The sequence below is a fragment of the Oryx dammah genome, unplaced genomic scaffold (genome assembly GCF_014754425.2).
Source record: "Oryx dammah isolate SB20612 unplaced genomic scaffold, SCBI_Odam_1.1 HiC_scaffold_1, whole genome shotgun sequence".
In the NCBI taxonomy this organism is placed as follows: domain Eukaryota; kingdom Metazoa; phylum Chordata; class Mammalia; order Artiodactyla; family Bovidae; genus Oryx; species Oryx dammah.
In genome coordinates this window covers 16,935,273-16,952,359 of record NW_024070185.1, presented here as the reverse complement: position 1 = coordinate 16,952,359, position 17,087 = coordinate 16,935,273, and the positions used below count along the sequence as shown (strand labels likewise).

The following is a 17,087-nucleotide window of genomic DNA, read 5'->3' as shown; positions in this document are numbered from 1 at the left end:
GTAGTAAATGTATACTTAACTTTATGAAAAATGATCAAGCCATTTTCCACAGTGACTGAACCATCCATTTTACATACCACAAGCAGTGATTGTTACAGTTGCTACACATTCTAGCTAGCACTTGGTACTATCAGGATTTGTTTGTTTGTTTGGGGTTTTTTTCTTTTCTTTTCTTTTTTTAGCCTTTCTAATAGGTGTGTAGTGGTATCTCACATTGTTTTGTTTAGCATTTCCCTAGTAGATAATGATATTGACCATCTTTCTGGGTACTTATTTGCCATCCGCATATCTTCTATGGTGAAGTGTCTCAGATCTTTTGCCCATTAAAAATATTGAATTTGATAGCAGTTGTTTTGCTCTTAAGTTTTGAGCATTTAAAAATATATTTTGGGTGTAAGTTGTTTGTCATATATGTGATTTGCAGATATTTTCTCCCAGTCTGTAGTTTGTATTTTGATATTTATAGTGTCTTTCACAAATCAAAGTTGGAAATGTTGAGTAAGTCAGATTTATCAATTTTTTCTTCATAGATCACACTTTTGGTGTCCTAGCTAATAGCTCACCTCCTAGCCCCAACATCATGAAGATTTTTCTTTCATATCCCAAAAGTTTTATATCTTTCCACTTTCATTTAATTTTTATATAATGTAGGAGGTTTTAGTTTAGGGCTTTGCTGCATATGGATGTCCAATTGTTCCAACACTATCATTGAAAAAACTAAACCTTCTTCACTGAATTGTTAGGAGATAGATTTTTGATATCAAGTGATGTAATATGACTATAATTTAAATGTTAAAAGAGTGAGTTTTAAAATCAGTCTGCCTAAATTTGAATCTCCGCTCTACCATTGATTACCTGTGTGACAATGATATATATTTAACTTCTTTTTGTCTTAGTCTCCTTTTCTGTAAAATAAAGACAATCATAGTATATATTCTATAAGATTCTATGAGGATTAAGTTATTACATATTGTTGGTGTTGTTTGGTCACTGAGTCATATGCTACTCTTTGCGACCCCATGGACTTTAGCCCACCAGGGTCTTCTGTCTTGCCAGGCAAGAATACTGGAGTTGCTATTTCCTTTTCCAGTATTACACGTTACACACATGGAATAGTGACATATAATAAGTGATGAATTAGGGTCAGCTTTCATGTAACTTTATAGATATTGCAATCACATCCCTCCCATAAATGCATGTCTAAGGAAATGTAAACTATTGTGACCATTTGTTCCCTAGAGTTGGCAATTTGTGTTTCTTCCTCTGTGAATTGCTACTGATTTACTTATTGACTTTTTCACTTGGTCTTTCACCCTCCAGTAGATTAGTCTGAACTTTACCTCATGGTGGTCTCAGGATCCCATAGAGAAGTAGGAAGCAGCAAGCCTAGGGGAAAAGCAGATTGAAAGCCTCTGTTTGTGTCTGTCACATTTGCTAATGTTTCACTGACCAAGCCCAGTCTCATGGCCAAGCCTAGAGTCAAAGGGCAGAGAAGTTAGACTTCACTTCTCAATGGAAAGAAATAGAAATTATTATGACCATTATTTTTCAATCTACTGTAGTTGGCTGATAATTTTATAAAAGTTTTTGACATTTTCTATATTGAAATCTCTTAGTGTTTTCCTTTATGGATTTGCATATAGTAGTGACTTTGGATGACCAGACTGTAAGCTTCTTAAAGGCAGAAACCATATTTTGTTCTTTTCTTCACCCACTGAAAGCCCAGCTCATAGTACTTATTAAGTAAATTCTTATTGAATAAATTCACTCACCAAAAGCCAGCCCCACATATTCATTTATTTACCCATTTAGTCCTTAATCAGTGTTTATTGAATAGCTTGTTTATATCAGGGTACTGTGCTAATTGTTAGAGATACAGTGGTGGACAATAGGCAAAATAGACTTTTCTCATGGTGCTTAGAGTGAAGCATCATGACTGGTAATGAAACTTAGATATGGGTTCAGATTCTATCTTTCTACTTCTGTGTCACGGGGCACGTTACAGAACATCTGAGTTTTTTTTTTTTTTTTTTAACCTATAGAATGGAATGTAAATGCCCTCCTTCATGAATTCAAGTGCACAAAGTTTGTAAGGCACCTGCACAGTATCTGTTACATGGTCTGTAATAAACAAAGTTTGATTTCTTCCCAACATGTTATCATCTGAAGCCTGCTGAGAATGCTAGCCCTCTTTCCTTGTCAGTCTCTTCTTAGAAATGGTCATGATTCTGAACTTCTTCCATTATAGACTCATTTCTTTGCTTTGCTCTTCTGATAGTTCTCAGTGAGTCATCACTTTAAGCTATTCTTGATTATTCTCTTTACTGTGCAATCAAATCAACCCAAATTGCTTTCTTTATTGGAACCTGGAGAACAGGACACTTAGGAGTTAAAGAGTTTGTTGACTTCTGTCTTGGACGATAGAAATAGTTGGTTGTGGGAGTGGGTTTGCATGTTTATGGACATCTTTTGGCAGCAGAATGGAAGAAGGGAACTTGGCAGGTGATTGAAGCAGAGGAAGAGCCCAGAAAGAAAAGGTGTCCTGGCTACAAAGATGGATTCCTCTCACGCCAGATAAATTTTCTGGCAGTGGATAAATATGATTCAATTACAGAGCATCCCTCCCTCAGGGTGAAATAATAGAAAAGAGTATAAAGCAGCACTGTAAGTTTTGGGGGAAGCTGTGCAGGGGGCAAACCTTATTCTGGTAATTCCCACTCTCTGTCCTGTGCCCTTCCCAGCATTTTGGTTGTCTTTCCTCCCCTGGCCCAGTTTCTACTAAGTTTCACAATTCTTCAGGTACCATCCTGTCAAATTTGTAAATATTCCAAATTCCCTCACATTAAAGATTTGTCCTTTTACCCCACTACCCTAGGGTGCAGAAAGGGCCCTGGAGAGAAATTCACACTTGAGGGCTGGCTTTGCTATTAGCCTTTGAATGACTACCAATCTGTCTCTTTTCCAAGGGTCTGTTTACCCTTTATAACAGGCGAGGCTTGCACCAGGCAATCTCTAAAGTCTTTTCCAGTTTAAACAATCCTAAGTTTGATGGTGCCAGGCCTCCTCCAGCCCCACCTTTCAGAATGGAATTTGCATGTAAGTGTGTGTTTTGTGAAGTTTCACTGTGTGGACGCTCTGTCTATTCCCTGTATAAAATAAAGACTTGCTTGCAAACTGACTGGTGCAAATTCTAATGTTCTAACTAGAACTTGTGATAGTTATCCTGAATGGAAAATTCCTGGTGTTCACAGGTGGGGAGAGGTGCCATTTCCTCCAGCAGGCAGACGAGGATCCTCTGTCTGGGAGGCAAGGGTGGGAAACCGGCATGCCCTTTGGCAAAACTCCTGGGTGAAAACAGTTTGTTGTTAGACACAGCCTAGTCATATCAAGGATGTCCTTGTCTAACTCCCAACTATGCAATTAAAAAGCTAGCAACTTCCTTTGGTTATGTCCAGCCTTGTGCATTTTGGTATCTTCTCATTAATTGCCCAGTATCTTCTTGGAAGGAGCCATGAGGATGAAGTTATTGCTCAGATTTACTACATACATGAAAGGATACTGGAAACAAAGAAAAAAGATTAATGTATTGGAAACATGCCTGGGAACTGGATTTCTTCAGAAGACACAAAAAGGCAGAGAAGATGCTAAAAATACGGTAACATAGAGTTGCCACATAGAAATGGTGCCAGAAGTTCCTGGAATTCCGGATAAAGAAATTAATGTCTTCTTTAGGGCTTCCTTGGTGGCTCAGATGGTGAAGAATCTGCCTGCAATGCAGGAGACTTGGGTTCGATGTTTGGGTCAGGAAGATGCCCTGGAGAAGGGAATGGCAACCCACTCCAGTATTCTTGCCTGAAGAATCCCATGGACAGAGAAGTTTGGCAGCCTACAGTCCACGGGGTCGCAAAGAGTTGAACACGACTGAGCCACTAACACTTTCACTTAGGATAGATTTAAGAAAGAACATTCTAGTGGTGAGTCCTATTGAACATGTATCCATTCTTCAGAATCCTGCTCAGTGTTTTCCCTTTGGGGGAAAACTTTCCTGACTGGTTTCTTGTATTCTTTTTGCTTTGTCCTGGTAATTCCAACTCTCCATCAGGCCAAATTTCACTTCCCCAGGGAGCCTTAGCTGATTTATAAACCATTCCTCCACATCAGCCAAGTTTGACTAAGTTCACTATTATACTATCCCATAGTATAATAATATAATTCTCTCTCATGGTACCTGTCATGGTTCCAGTGTTACATTTATTTATGTGATGGTTTGCCATGTCTGTCTTCCACATTTGTCTATTTACATATGAGTTAAGATCAGATCTGTTTTAGTAATTATTGTGTCTCTAGGGCCAAGTGCAGTACCTTAGCACTTGGGAAGCACTCAGTAAATTAGTAAATGGATGAATAAATGTATAACTAACTTAGAGTGTTTTTTTAAAGCTGAAGAAAAGTATCCTTTTCTGAACACCCTAAAAAATACCTAAATTAAAATCCAAACAATTCCACCAACTAATCCTGGATAGTTTTGAGGTTCTCTTTACTTGTTTGGTTCATTGCCAGGGCCTTGAACTTTGGGCCAAGATATTTTCATTCACTGCCAATTGCCCGATTTCAAAAATACTTTGGCTAAGTTAGTCCTCCTTGCCATTTTAAATATTTAGAATTTTAATATATCTGCTGCTTGGAAGGAGTTACAAAGGTGAGGCAACTAAGGAGACTCCGGAAAAAATTGAAGCACAGTCAATACCAGAATTCCAAGAAATCATATAGACAGTTGTTCTGAAGACATGGTGTCCTATTCCAAACACATGTTAGTGAGACTCCACCCAGAACCACAATTCTGAGGTAAAAAGAAGCACAAGGGAATAGCCTCCCTATGCAGTAATTTAATGTTCTTTTGCTCTTAGCTGGCAAGTGCTTCAAAGTCACGGGAACTGCATTAATCAACAGTTGACTCTGCTGTGATGAACTAACTTGTATGTGAGACAGCAGACTAATTGGAGTCAACACCTTGTGAGGCGGGGAAATGTATTTTCACTGATATTCATGTTTAACCTTTCATTTTCTTCATCTGTAATGTGATGACCTTTGAGGTTTTATACATTTTAAGAAAGTTCTTTTTTTCCCAAATGAAAACTTACGTGGAGCTCAAATGTAAAACAGACAAAAGTTGAGCTGATCAGTGAGTGTATACATACGTGGGGGTGCCTGGAATGCACTCTCTTGATTTCTCCTCCACCCCTCTCAGAAAGTTCCGGAACACCTTCCTTAGAAAATGAGAAATAACAACTCCTTGAAATATAATTTGAAAAGCATGACTGTCGCTCATTTCTAATTCAGTATAGTTCTTTGATATGGGTGTAGATTTAAGTCCACAATCCTTTCTATGAATGTTTTTAAAGAAAGATATTTTCCGTGTCTTAGATAGTGGGTCATTATTCAAAGTATCATCCTAAATTAGAAATCAGTCTCAGAAAAGAATCAAGGTTATCCTGAAGCAAAAGGGCAGCTTTGTTGTTCGCAAGCTTTGCAAACCAGAAACACTTCAAAAGCTACAGTTGGGTGACTAGTAAGTGAGCTGGACAGTCCTTGCAGTCCAGCCACAAGTTTTAGATGATTTGCTGTCATCCAAGCTTCTCATTAGGGGCTTTTCTAGGGAGGACCTTAGCAGAATCAGAAGTCCTTATAGGTTTTATTTTGTGGGTTTCCTAAGAAAGACTTATGAAAACCAGTTATGTTTTGACTGCCTGCTGCTGCTGCTAAGTCGCTTCAGTCGTGTCTGACTCTTTGTGACCCCATACACAGCAGCCCACCAGGCTTCCCCGTTCCTGGGATTCTCCAGGCAAGAACACTGGAGTGGGTTGCCATTTCCTTCTCCACTGCACAAACGTGAAAAGTGACAGTGAAGTTGCTCAGTCGTGTCTGACTCTTAGCAACTCCATGGACTGCAGCCCACCAGGCTCCTCCGTCCATGGGATTTTCCAGGCAAGAGTACTGGAGTGGGATGCCATTGACTGCCTAGATCCATTTTATTTTTGTTCTCTGTCAGCCACACCTGGTCCATTTTCTAAGTCCTTTCTTAAGGGATTTCTCTTATTTTTACTTGTCCTTAAGTGATTCTATTTTATTTTTGCAAAAGCAATACTGAATATAAGAAAATCTATATGCAAAAACAAAATTTAAGCAGCATTTTGTGTTTACCACAATGAAATTTAGTGAGAAAATTTTACTGCAGAAGGTTAGAGGCATTCAGTACAGCACACAGAACATATAATGAGCGGAACAACATTCTAGGATACTGCTGGGCTTCAACCGTGATGAACAATATTTGTTAACTCAGCAGGCACCCAGTTATAGCAGCAAGGATTTCCTTACAAACATGACACGCTTCTATGCAAATATTGAAAAGTATTTGTGAAATCTTTGCCGAGGGAAAATAGTATCAATCCCTAAAACATGTAAGAAGTATGAAATTCCATACACACCTTGCTTATAGCAGACTCTTAGCCTTGAGTTTTTTTGTTTGTCTTTAAATTATTTGTTTCTATTTTGGCTGTGCCAGGTCTTAGTTGTAGCATGAGGGATCTTCAATCTTTGTTGTTTCAGAATGAGAATGAGGAATCTTTTTTTTTTGGCAGCATGTGGGATCTAGTTCCCTGACCAGGGATCAAACTTGGGCACCCTGCATTGGGAGCACAGAGTCTTAGCCACTGGACCACCAGGGAAGTCTCTTAGCCTTGCTATTAGTAGAGTAAGTTGAACTAATTAATTAATTTGATCAGACGACTTCAGGCTGTGATTGTGGTGAAACCACCCAAAGCCAGTCTCCAGCCGGACTTGGAGAGGATAGTTTTGTAGTAGAAGAAAAGGTGTTGGCATGGGGACGAACATCTGTGTGAGCCCAGGGGGGCTCTGTCTCTTGGCAGTTATTCTCAGGAAAGTACCAGTGGTAGTAGATCCTTGATGGCACCAGTCATGCAGTGGCAGTTATACCTTTCATGGGGCCAGTGGCAGAACCCTTTCAAGAGGCCGCAGGCTACAACTGTACTTGTGGCAGTGGGGCCTCTGCTTCTCTTTTCTCTTTGAAAGGAAGTTTGGCCACTCTCCTCCTCCCTTTACTTAAATTTTATTTTAATCAATTTTTTTTCCAGCACTATAGAATGACATCACATTTCCTCTTACCAGTCCAAAGTTGAGAGAGAAAGAAAATGCATTATTTGGATGTAATCCAAAAAGATTTGGCTGTGTGTAGGCATAAATGATGAGAGACATATATATTTCTCTGGTTCTTGATTCCCTTCCAGATGCACCACTTTTAGGGACAAGAAAAAACATTTACATTTTTACGTTTATTTTTTGGCATGTAGGTAATGTTCAAATGGTTCAAAATCAGTCTACGTTAAGTGGACAGTGAAAAATTTTCTTTGCATCATTGTCCCCCAGTGACCTCATTCTCCCCAATTGGTCACCCTTGTTTTTAGCTTCATGAATCATCTTCCTGAAATTCTCTAGATCTATACAAACAAGAAAAAATATAGGTTCATATTTTAAGAAAGACAAAATGATTTTTAAAATTCATTCCAGCAACCTGCTAAGTACTTCTTCCCATATCTAAAGCTCATATACAAAATTCTTCTGCTATTTTATGGTAAATGGCAGTACAAAGGACAGAGAACTCACAGGTGGAAGAGAGCTTCCAGTAACTGACATGCTGAAGAAGGGTAGCAACGTGTAGTCAAATCCAGACTCTCAGTGTATACAATTTCCCTTTCTTTCCCTTTCTGAAAGTAATGGGAGAGAGCCGGGAGGAGCAAAAGGAAAAAGAAACTAAACCCATACCTAGAAACTATTGGCAGGTGCAGTGTGGTGGTCTTTTCAAATCAGCTGCCTTTTCTATTATTTCCTAAAGTCATTAACTAAACCATGGCCAGTGCTGACCCAGTTTGGTGAGTTCAGAGCAGAGCCCATGGTTTTGGCAAAGCATTCAACTGGCCCTAGAAATGAGCCAGGATCTCATTGGAGCTGAAAGAATTACTGTGTTTCTTTCCTCCTGAGGACTCTCTCTGGGAGCATATCTGGAATGAGTGAGTGTGGGAGAAGAGGTGGCACTTGCTGGGAGGCAGGGCTGTGTGTGCGTGTGGAAGGGCAGCCGTCCTCTGGGGTTACTTTGGAAGCTGCAATTCCCCAGCTAGTTTTCCCAGCTCATCCTCTCTTGTGACACTTTTCTTATCCTAACCTCTGTTCTCACTTGAAATCTTAAACCAACGAGGCTAGAAGCAAGATAGATGCTTGAGGGTCAGGCTTGGACAATCCATTCAGGTCAAGTTTTCTACCCTCAGTGTGTTAAGTTAACCTGACAAGAAAAAAATTACAGCACCAACTCCTACTTACGTTAAGACTTGACTTTGAAATTCTTCCTAGTGAGTTAGATTAAAATGTATCTCCTAGTAGGATCATCCTTAAAACATCACTGCGTATATCAAACATTGGCAAATGCCGTTGAAAATTATGAGGACTTCATGGCAGGCAACAGAGCTTGGCATGAGTAGGTAGATGAATAGCCACTCCAAATCCTCAGCAATGATTGACCACCTTTCTATGGTATTTTGTAAAAACATAACATCTGCTTCCCCACCCCCATGAGCTCAGTAGTTATCAAAAGGGTCTTTTTTCTTTTTTTCAAAAACAGTGTTTTAAATATGGGCAAAGAGTCAGTTTAGACTCAGAAGAGCACTTTCATTAAAAAAAAAAAATTATTGAAACATGGTTAATTTACAGCATTCTGTTAATTTTTGCTGTATAGCAAAATGATTCAGTTATACATCTATATGTTGTTTTTCATTTCTTTTCCGTTATGGTTTATCGTGAAATATTGAATATAGTTCCCTGTGCTATACCATAAGGCCTTGTTGCTTATCCATCCTATATATGTTAGTTTGCATCTGCTAACCGCAGCGTCCCACTTCATCCCTCCCCTACCCCTCTCCCCGCTGGCAACCACAGATCTGTTCTCTGTATCTGAGTCTGTTTCTATTTCAGAGATAGCTTCATTTGTGTTATAGATTCCACCTATAAGTGGTATTATGTGGTATTTGTCTTTCTGACTTACTTCACTTAGGATGATAATCTCTAGCTCCATTGTTGTTGCTGTAAATGGCATTATTTCATTATTATGGTTGATTAATAGTCCATGGTGTGTGTGTGTGGGTGTGTGTATGTATATATATATATATCTTCTTTAACTATTCATCTGTCAATGGACATTTAGATTATTTCCATGTCTTGCCTATTATAAACAGAAGAAAACTTTCCTTTTTAACCTCATTTTTCTGAAAGTGGGAGCCAAGTGAATTGGTGAGATTGAATAAGTCAGATCTGGTATAAAATTTGTCCATCTGTCCATTCATCCATTTATCCAACAGATGCTCATTAAGTCTCATCGTCTAGGAGAAGAGAGACCAAGTAAAATAATCCCAGATTTTGGTAATCTTTATGAAGGAAACAAATAGAAGGCTGTACTGTAGGTAGTGGTATGAGAGTGGGTATATATGATAGATGAGATAGGTAAAGAAGACCTCCAAGAAATAGGCATTTAAGTTAAGACCCCAAAGGATGAGAAGAGTTAGACTTGTAGAGAGTGAAAAAGAGCATTCCAGGCACAGGGGTCACCATGTCCAAAGGCTTTGGGGTATGAAAGGCCACAGTACAGCTAAGGAGTTGAAAGACCAGTGAGAATTTGAATTCCAGCTCTGACTTGGAATAAGCTACTCAATCTTTTGCACCCTCATTTCTTTATACTTGAAAATGAGATAGTAGGCACGTACCTCCTGTGGTTGTTGGGAGAATTTGATGACTATTAAATGAGATAACACATAACCTGCTTGAATCACTTTCCAACTACACAAAGATCTCTGGGACTCCACTAGACCCTTGTAAGCTGATGTGTTTGACCTGTCTAGTCTCCTGATCATTTTATGTAGACTTGAGAATCAATCATCACTGGAGCCAGAAAACATCCTCCATCCCTGGTGTTTTCACATTCACCAAGAGGAAAGACTAGGGAAGATTCCATTGGCTAATCTTAGAAACTTTGGAAATGAGAATAGAAAGGGAGAGGGAAAGAGGAAGAGGGAGAGCGAGAAAGTAAAATGAGAGGGTTTTCTTTTTGTGAATGTGTTTTATCACTATTTTGAAAGTCAGGTAAATTTTTGTTTTTACATTTGGGGAGATTTGAGGTTTGGGACTAGGTGTTCAGAAAACAGAATAAAGAGAAATGAAATAATCATCATTGAGTACCCCATATATTACAGACTGGGTTCTTGGAAGGTTATGTACTTTATTTCATTTAATTTTTACAAGAATCCTGCAAGACAGGTCTTTGTAATCGTTCAGTCAGTCATGTCTGACTTTTTGTGACCCCATGGACTGCAGCACGCCTGGCTTCCCTGTCCTTCCATCTCTTGGAGCTTGCTCAAACTCATGTCCATCGAGTCAGTGATGCCATCCAACCATCTTGTCCTCTGCCATCTCCTTCTCCTCCTGCTTTCAATCTTTCCCAGCATCAGGGTCTTTTCTAATGAGTTGGCTCTTTACATCAAGTGGCCAAAATATTGGAGTTTCAGCTTTAACTTCCAATGAATATACAGGACTGATGTCCTTTAGGATGCACTGGTTGGATCTCCTTGCAGTCCAAGGGACTCTCAAGAGTCTTCTCCAAAACCACAGTTTAAAAGCATCAATTCTTTGGCACTCAGTCTTCTTTATGGTCCAAGCCACATCCATACATGACTGCTGGAAAAACCATAGCTTTGACTATACAGACCTTTGTTGGCAAAGCGGCATCTCTGCTTCTTAATACACTGTCTACATTTGTCAAAGATGAGGCTCAGGGGGAAATGCAAAATTCACTCCATTCCTCCCTCACCTTGTAGAATTTATTATGGAATTGGACAATACCTTGCTAATGATGAGAGTCTATAAAGTTAGCATATGGTGTATGTGGTTGACATATTTCTTTAGAATACTTTATATTGGGCTGTGTGCTAAGTCTCTTCAGTCATGTCTGACTCTTTGCAACCCCTTGGACTGTAGCCCTCCAGGCTCCTCTGTCCACGGGATTCTCCAGGCAAGAAAACTGGAGTGGGTTGCCATGCCCTCCTCCAGGGGATCTTCCCACTGGTTTTCTCAAGGATTTAACCTTGTCTTTTGCATCTCCTGCTTTGGCAAGCAAGTTCTTCACCACTAGAACCACCTGGAAAACCCCAATTATTGGGATAGAACCACATTATCACTAATTGATGAATACTTAATTATCATAAATAGTAATTATTAATGATAGTTCATAATAAAAATAATAAAGCCATTATCATGAATTTGTCTCAACACTTACTGAATACTTAACTATGGCTTAGGCACTGTAGCAGTAAAGATACCTTGTGCACAGCTTGTTTTGGGAATGGAGAATGAGTAACAGTCCATTACGGTGCAGTGGGGTAAGAGTGGTTAGCAGGGTCTAGGTGACAAAGAGTCTTGATGCCATGGTAAAGGGTTTCAGATTTTGTCCAATGGAAGATAAGCACATGGTCAGAGTAGCATTTTAGAAAGACTGTTCACAGTTATTCTTAGACAAAGCTTTGTGAAACCACCTTATCCTGTGGGGCCATGTTAATAACTTTCCTTATACATTATGTTCCCTCCTTCCTTTTAGCAACAGTGGACAGTGCCATGGACCTGATCCTGATCAATTCCCTACCTCTTGTGTCTGATGCTGAGACATCCCTCACTTGCATTGCCTCTGGATGGCGCCCCCATGAGCCCATCACCATCGGAAGGGACTTTGAAGCCTTAATGAACCAGCACCAGGATCCACTGGAAGTGACTCAAGATGCGACCAGAGAATGGGCTAAAAAAGTTGTTTGGAAGAGAGAAAAGGCTAGTAAAATCAATGGTGCTTATTTCTGTGAAGGGAGAGTTCGAGGACAGGCAATAAGGATACGGACCATGAAGATGCGCCAACAAGGTAACATGCCTCTTAGTTGTGAGCAGATGAGGTCTATTGAGACACACACCTACCTCTTGTCTTGGCAGCTGCTCACTCAGGCTGGGCATGAGCCACCTGAGTGTGGAGTTTGAAGACCTTGTCTGCCTCTTTCCAAGAGTTACTATCTCTAGTGTACAGAGCATTAGTGATAAGAGATAATCCAGTCCAGCTCCCTCATATATACCCCTTTCACTAGACATTGTGCCTAGTTCATGAAATGAGATGAACATATATATCACATGTTCTACTGAGGACTCCATGGTCCTGGTGGAGATCTGGACATGTTACGTGTATATAATATGATTCACAGCAATGAAGATAGCTGTCCACTGCCAACTCAATTTAGTTAGTTACTTGGTGTATTAGTTATCTATTGACACAGTAATTATGTGTAACACACAGCTGAAATCACAGTGGCATACTATAATCAACAGTCCAAGGTTGTGTGTCTAAGTCAGCTGGCTTGATGCGATGGCTCTGCTGGTCTTGATTGGGTGGCTTTCTCAAGTGTATGGATGTTGGCTGGCTGTAGGTTTATTAGGCTGGCATTGCTTGGGCCTCCTTGGCTCTGTTCCAGTTGACAGTTAACCAGTTAGCAAGCTAACCTAGGTATATTCTCATGGAGACGGCAGGGGTACAAGACAGCAAGTGGAAACATACAGGGTTTCTTGAAACCTAGCCTCAGTACTGTACACCCTCACTTCTGTCTCATTTTATTGCCCAAAGCAAGTCAAAGAGTCGAGCTAAAGTCCAGATGTGGGGGCCCTGCACAGTTAAACAGCCAAGAGTTTGGATACAAGGAGGGATGAAGACTTGGGACCCTTTTTATAGGCTGCCATTCTTGTTAGATTGTGGTTTAAGTTTAGCAGTTGAGACAGAGGATGTCGAGAGCCTTTTTATGGCTGATCCACGGTGATGTTTGACAGAAACCATCCACAATGCTGTAGAGCAATTATCCTTCAATTGAAAATAAATAAATTTAATTATATAAAAAGGGAATATTATTCCTTGCTATGCCTCACAAGGCAGTGATGTGATGGAAGTGGGGCAACCAAAGAAAAATAGAAGTGGGTACAAGTTGCAACTTTGGGCCAGTCCATCAAACTCATGGCAGTTGGAGGAGATGTCATTGTAAACATCGTTTAATGACTCTGTTCTGCCCTAAGGCAGCAAGATTTTAAGATCAAAGTGATAAAACCATTATTCATCAAAAATGAGGGAAAAGGCTTTCTTAGCAAAACCCTAACATTCCCCTTTAAGTGACACCAGGCGAGTGGGAAAAGTGCACAACAGAAATTCCCAGGAATGCGGCTCTCCAGTGAGGGAAGAGAGGCTGAACAAAGGGATGTGAGGTGTGCCAAAGCTATCATGGCTGAAGTCGACTCTGTTATTTTTCAAATGTGGCATCTGGGATTTGACTTGTATTAAGAGTTATGTCCTTCTGCGGATATGTCCACATTCTGAACAAAGATGATCTGAGATTTGTGCCCCAGTGGCCTCACAGGAATGAAATGAAAAATGCCTTTTCTGGGCTGTCTTGGAAATGTATAAATAGGAAACCATACAGCATATTAAACCAAAACATTGGGAGTCTAAAAACAATTATAATCCCTCCAAAGTGAGAGTCCAGGTCAGCACTGGTAAGGATAGTTTAAATTCAGTTAAGTGAGGCTAAGGCAGGCATAGATGGTGACGAACAGTGGAGAGAAGGTGGTTTTTTAGACTCACATTCACCTGAGTTTAATTATTTTTCTACTACTTACCAGTTGTATGACCTTAGCGAGTTATTCAACTTCTATTGGTCTCATTTTTAATCATCTGTGAAATGGGTATATCTTCAAAAGTGTCTTAGGTTTTAAATAAGAATAAAGTGGTACATGCAAGAAGCCAGCTCCCATGAGTGTAAGATTTGATTTACACACTAGCTATGTTCCTGAAAGCCCGTGTAAAGTGAGATATTGCAGAACAATTTACATAAAAATAACAATAGCCATTTGTAAATGGTGGGAAAGGGATTCGATGCCAAGCAGTCTGGCTTCAGAGCCTGTATTGTGCTACCCTTTCCATATCACTCTCACTTAAGGTTAACAACCCTCCCCCATTCTGAGCACTTGTTTGTAAAGTACAACAACTCTGATGGAAACCCCAAAAAGCAACCTAGAGCACAAAGACATGGGGGTGAAGGTCAGCCAGACAGGGGTTTGAGCTGAGCTCTGCAACCTACTTAAGTTGCAAGTTACTTAACTGAAATCATAGTTTGCTCATTTAAAAAATAAATGGAGATAGAGACTTTACCACATACGTTTAAGGATCAAGTGAAACTGCCAGCATTATCTGGCTTACACTAGATGTTCAATAATTATCATTATTTAGTGCCTTGGAATGAGCAATAATTTAGTGGAACTGTTACTTTTCCCATTCAATTATGGAAAATTTTAATATCAGCTGTCGACATAATTGTGGAGGTTTAGACAAAATAGAAAAATAGGCAGTACGTTCCCTGCTGTATTTGAATAACATCATATCAGGCTGTTGAACTGATTTTCTTTGACCATCCAATGGCTGAAATATGGTGCAAAGAAAGTGATATCTTTTATGGTGAGTCAAGAAAACCTCCAACACTATGTCTTCATGACACTATTAGTTCACTACTAAAACTTCTTGGGAACTCAGGAGCGCCTGCCTAGGGACACTGCAGGATAGGATAAACACCACTATATTCCTGCTTGCTGCTGACTCGTGTATCTGGGGAGGAAGTGGAAAATCCATTTGAGATGTGGCAAAACACGGCTTAAATTGGCTCGCATAGTCCAAATGGCCAAATAGCGGAAGGATTTTTTTTTGTTTGTTCTATCAATGGCATCATCTGAAAAAGTCAAAAGCAGTTTGTTCAAACCTCCCTGAAAATTGCATTTGGGGGTGGGGAAGTATAAATGAAGTTTGAGACACTTTCACATCCAAAGATCTGTTTCAGAGTGTTCTATCAGAGGACAGCTATGTTATTTTTCTTCCTATTTTCATTTGAGAAATAGCTTTAAGAACATGTAATTTCCCAAACATGATTTATGAAGTTGACAGATTTGCCATTTGTATCTGAGTAACTCAAATGAGCATATTAAAAATAATAAAGAAAATAGAAAAATTAGAAATCAGATTCTTTCATGTATTCTTTCCACAAGTATCCTTAAGCCTCTATTTGTGCCACGCATGGGAGGTGCATTGATGTTAACATTTCTTAAATACTTACTATGTGCCTGACATCTCCCTAGCAACTTTTTATACACATTGCTGTGTAATTGAGCCATTAGCAAATGCATATCTCATGAGGACCATTATGATTTCCTATTAATAGATAAGCATTATAACTATTGTAACTTAGAAGCATTTACATACCTGGTTCCCTGTATTGGACCTGGGAAGGTGTACTTGGGCCAGATCTCAGAACCAAGGCCCTAACCACCACCCTGTGCTGCCTTCCAAAACCGCCATGAGCCTGCCCTCCTGGAACGCCCAGTCCAGTAGGAGAGATACACTTTGCATGGGGCTGTAATTGGGAAGGGCAGAGCATGTGGGAAGACAGTCCTAGGGCAGTTAACCTGGATTCCTGGATGTGAGAGTTGGACTATAAAAAAAGCTGAGCACTGAAGAATTGATGCTTTTGAACTGTGGTGCTGGAGAAGACTTTTGAGAGTCCCTTGGACTGCAAGGAGATCCAACCAGTCCATCCTAAAGGAGATCAGTCCTGGGTGTTCATTGGAAAGACTGATGTTGAAGCTGAAACTCCAATACTTTGGACACCTGATGTGAAGAGCTGACTCATTTGAAAAGACCCTGATGCTGGGAAAGATTGAGGGCAGGAGGAGAAGGGGACAACAGAGGATGAGATGGTTGGATGGCATCACCGACTCAATGGACATGGGTTTGGGTAGATTCTGGGAGTTGGTGATGGACAGGGAGGCCTGGCATTCTGCGGTTCGTGGGGTTGCAAAGAGTCAGACACGACTGAGTGACTGAACTGAACTGAACCTGAATTCCGGGATTCTGGAAGGCCCCTGGAAAAAGTGATGTCTCAATGGAGACTGCTGAATAAGTAGGACTTGGTGAGATACAGGGAAAGGGAAGAGAAGGGAGAAAGTGGATGTGAGTGATCATGTGGTCTGTTTGTAGCACTGAGCACAGTTCAGAATGGCTGGAAGTGAGAAGTAAGGACATGGGCCTAGGGGAAGATGATTCTGGAGGGCTGATGTCTGGAACAAGGCTGGAGGTCTTAAGTGTGTGTCTCAACTTTCACACTTACTCATGGTCAGGAGGCCTTCAAGAAGTGGGTTAGTCACGCTTAACTCTACCACCCACATGATAGACATGGATATCTTGTCTTCATAGGGCTGTCAGGTAATTACTCAAAATAATAATGGACACAAAATGAAAGATGTTTCCCATAGATGAAAAATAATTGAGCTAAGTTTCAGTTGTCTCCTTCAACTTAATGATAAATAAACACTAAGAGTTATAATGTCATTTTACTTCCTTGTAGTTTTTTCCTCCACTCCTTAACGAATAAGTGAATTATATTCTTGGGTAAGATCTGTGAGTTAATTAACCAATCCAGATGGTCTCGAGCAAGTCATCTTCTAACGTAGGCCTCAGTAATCTCATTTTAAAAATAAAATATTGGGCACTTCCTTGGGATTCAGTGGTTAAGACTCCACATTGCTAACACAGGGGGTGCAGGTTCGATCCCTGGTTAAGGAACTAGGATCCCACATGCCATGCAATGTGATCAAAAGATAAAGAATAAATAAATACTTCTCTTTTTTTTAAAAAAGGTCCTAGGAGTAGCCTCTGGAACCGAACTACCTGCTTCAAATCCTGGTTGTCCCGTGAACTTGCTATGTAATCTTGAAGAGAATTCTTAACGTCTCTGTACCTTGATTTCCTCATTTGTAAAATTAAGATAATTGCAGTACCTATCTCCTGGAGATATTATGAAAATTAAATATGGGCAAGTTTCTTAGAACAATGCCTGGTTCATAGGAGCTTATTGTTT

The 17,087-nt window shown here is 40.0% G+C and overlaps 1 protein-coding gene across 2 annotated transcripts in view; it reads left to right on the top strand.

Moving 5' to 3' along the window:
- Positions 1–17,087, top strand: part of TEK (TEK receptor tyrosine kinase) — a 102,040-nt gene that overhangs the window by 32,666 nt on the left and 52,287 nt on the right. For both annotated transcript variants that reach the window (XM_040238006.1, XM_040237997.1), the window contains exon 2: positions 11,708–12,019. In XM_040238006.1, the coding sequence (XP_040093940.1) occupies positions 11,708–12,019 (312 nt within the window). The remainder of the gene's footprint in view (positions 1–11,707; positions 12,020–17,087) is intronic.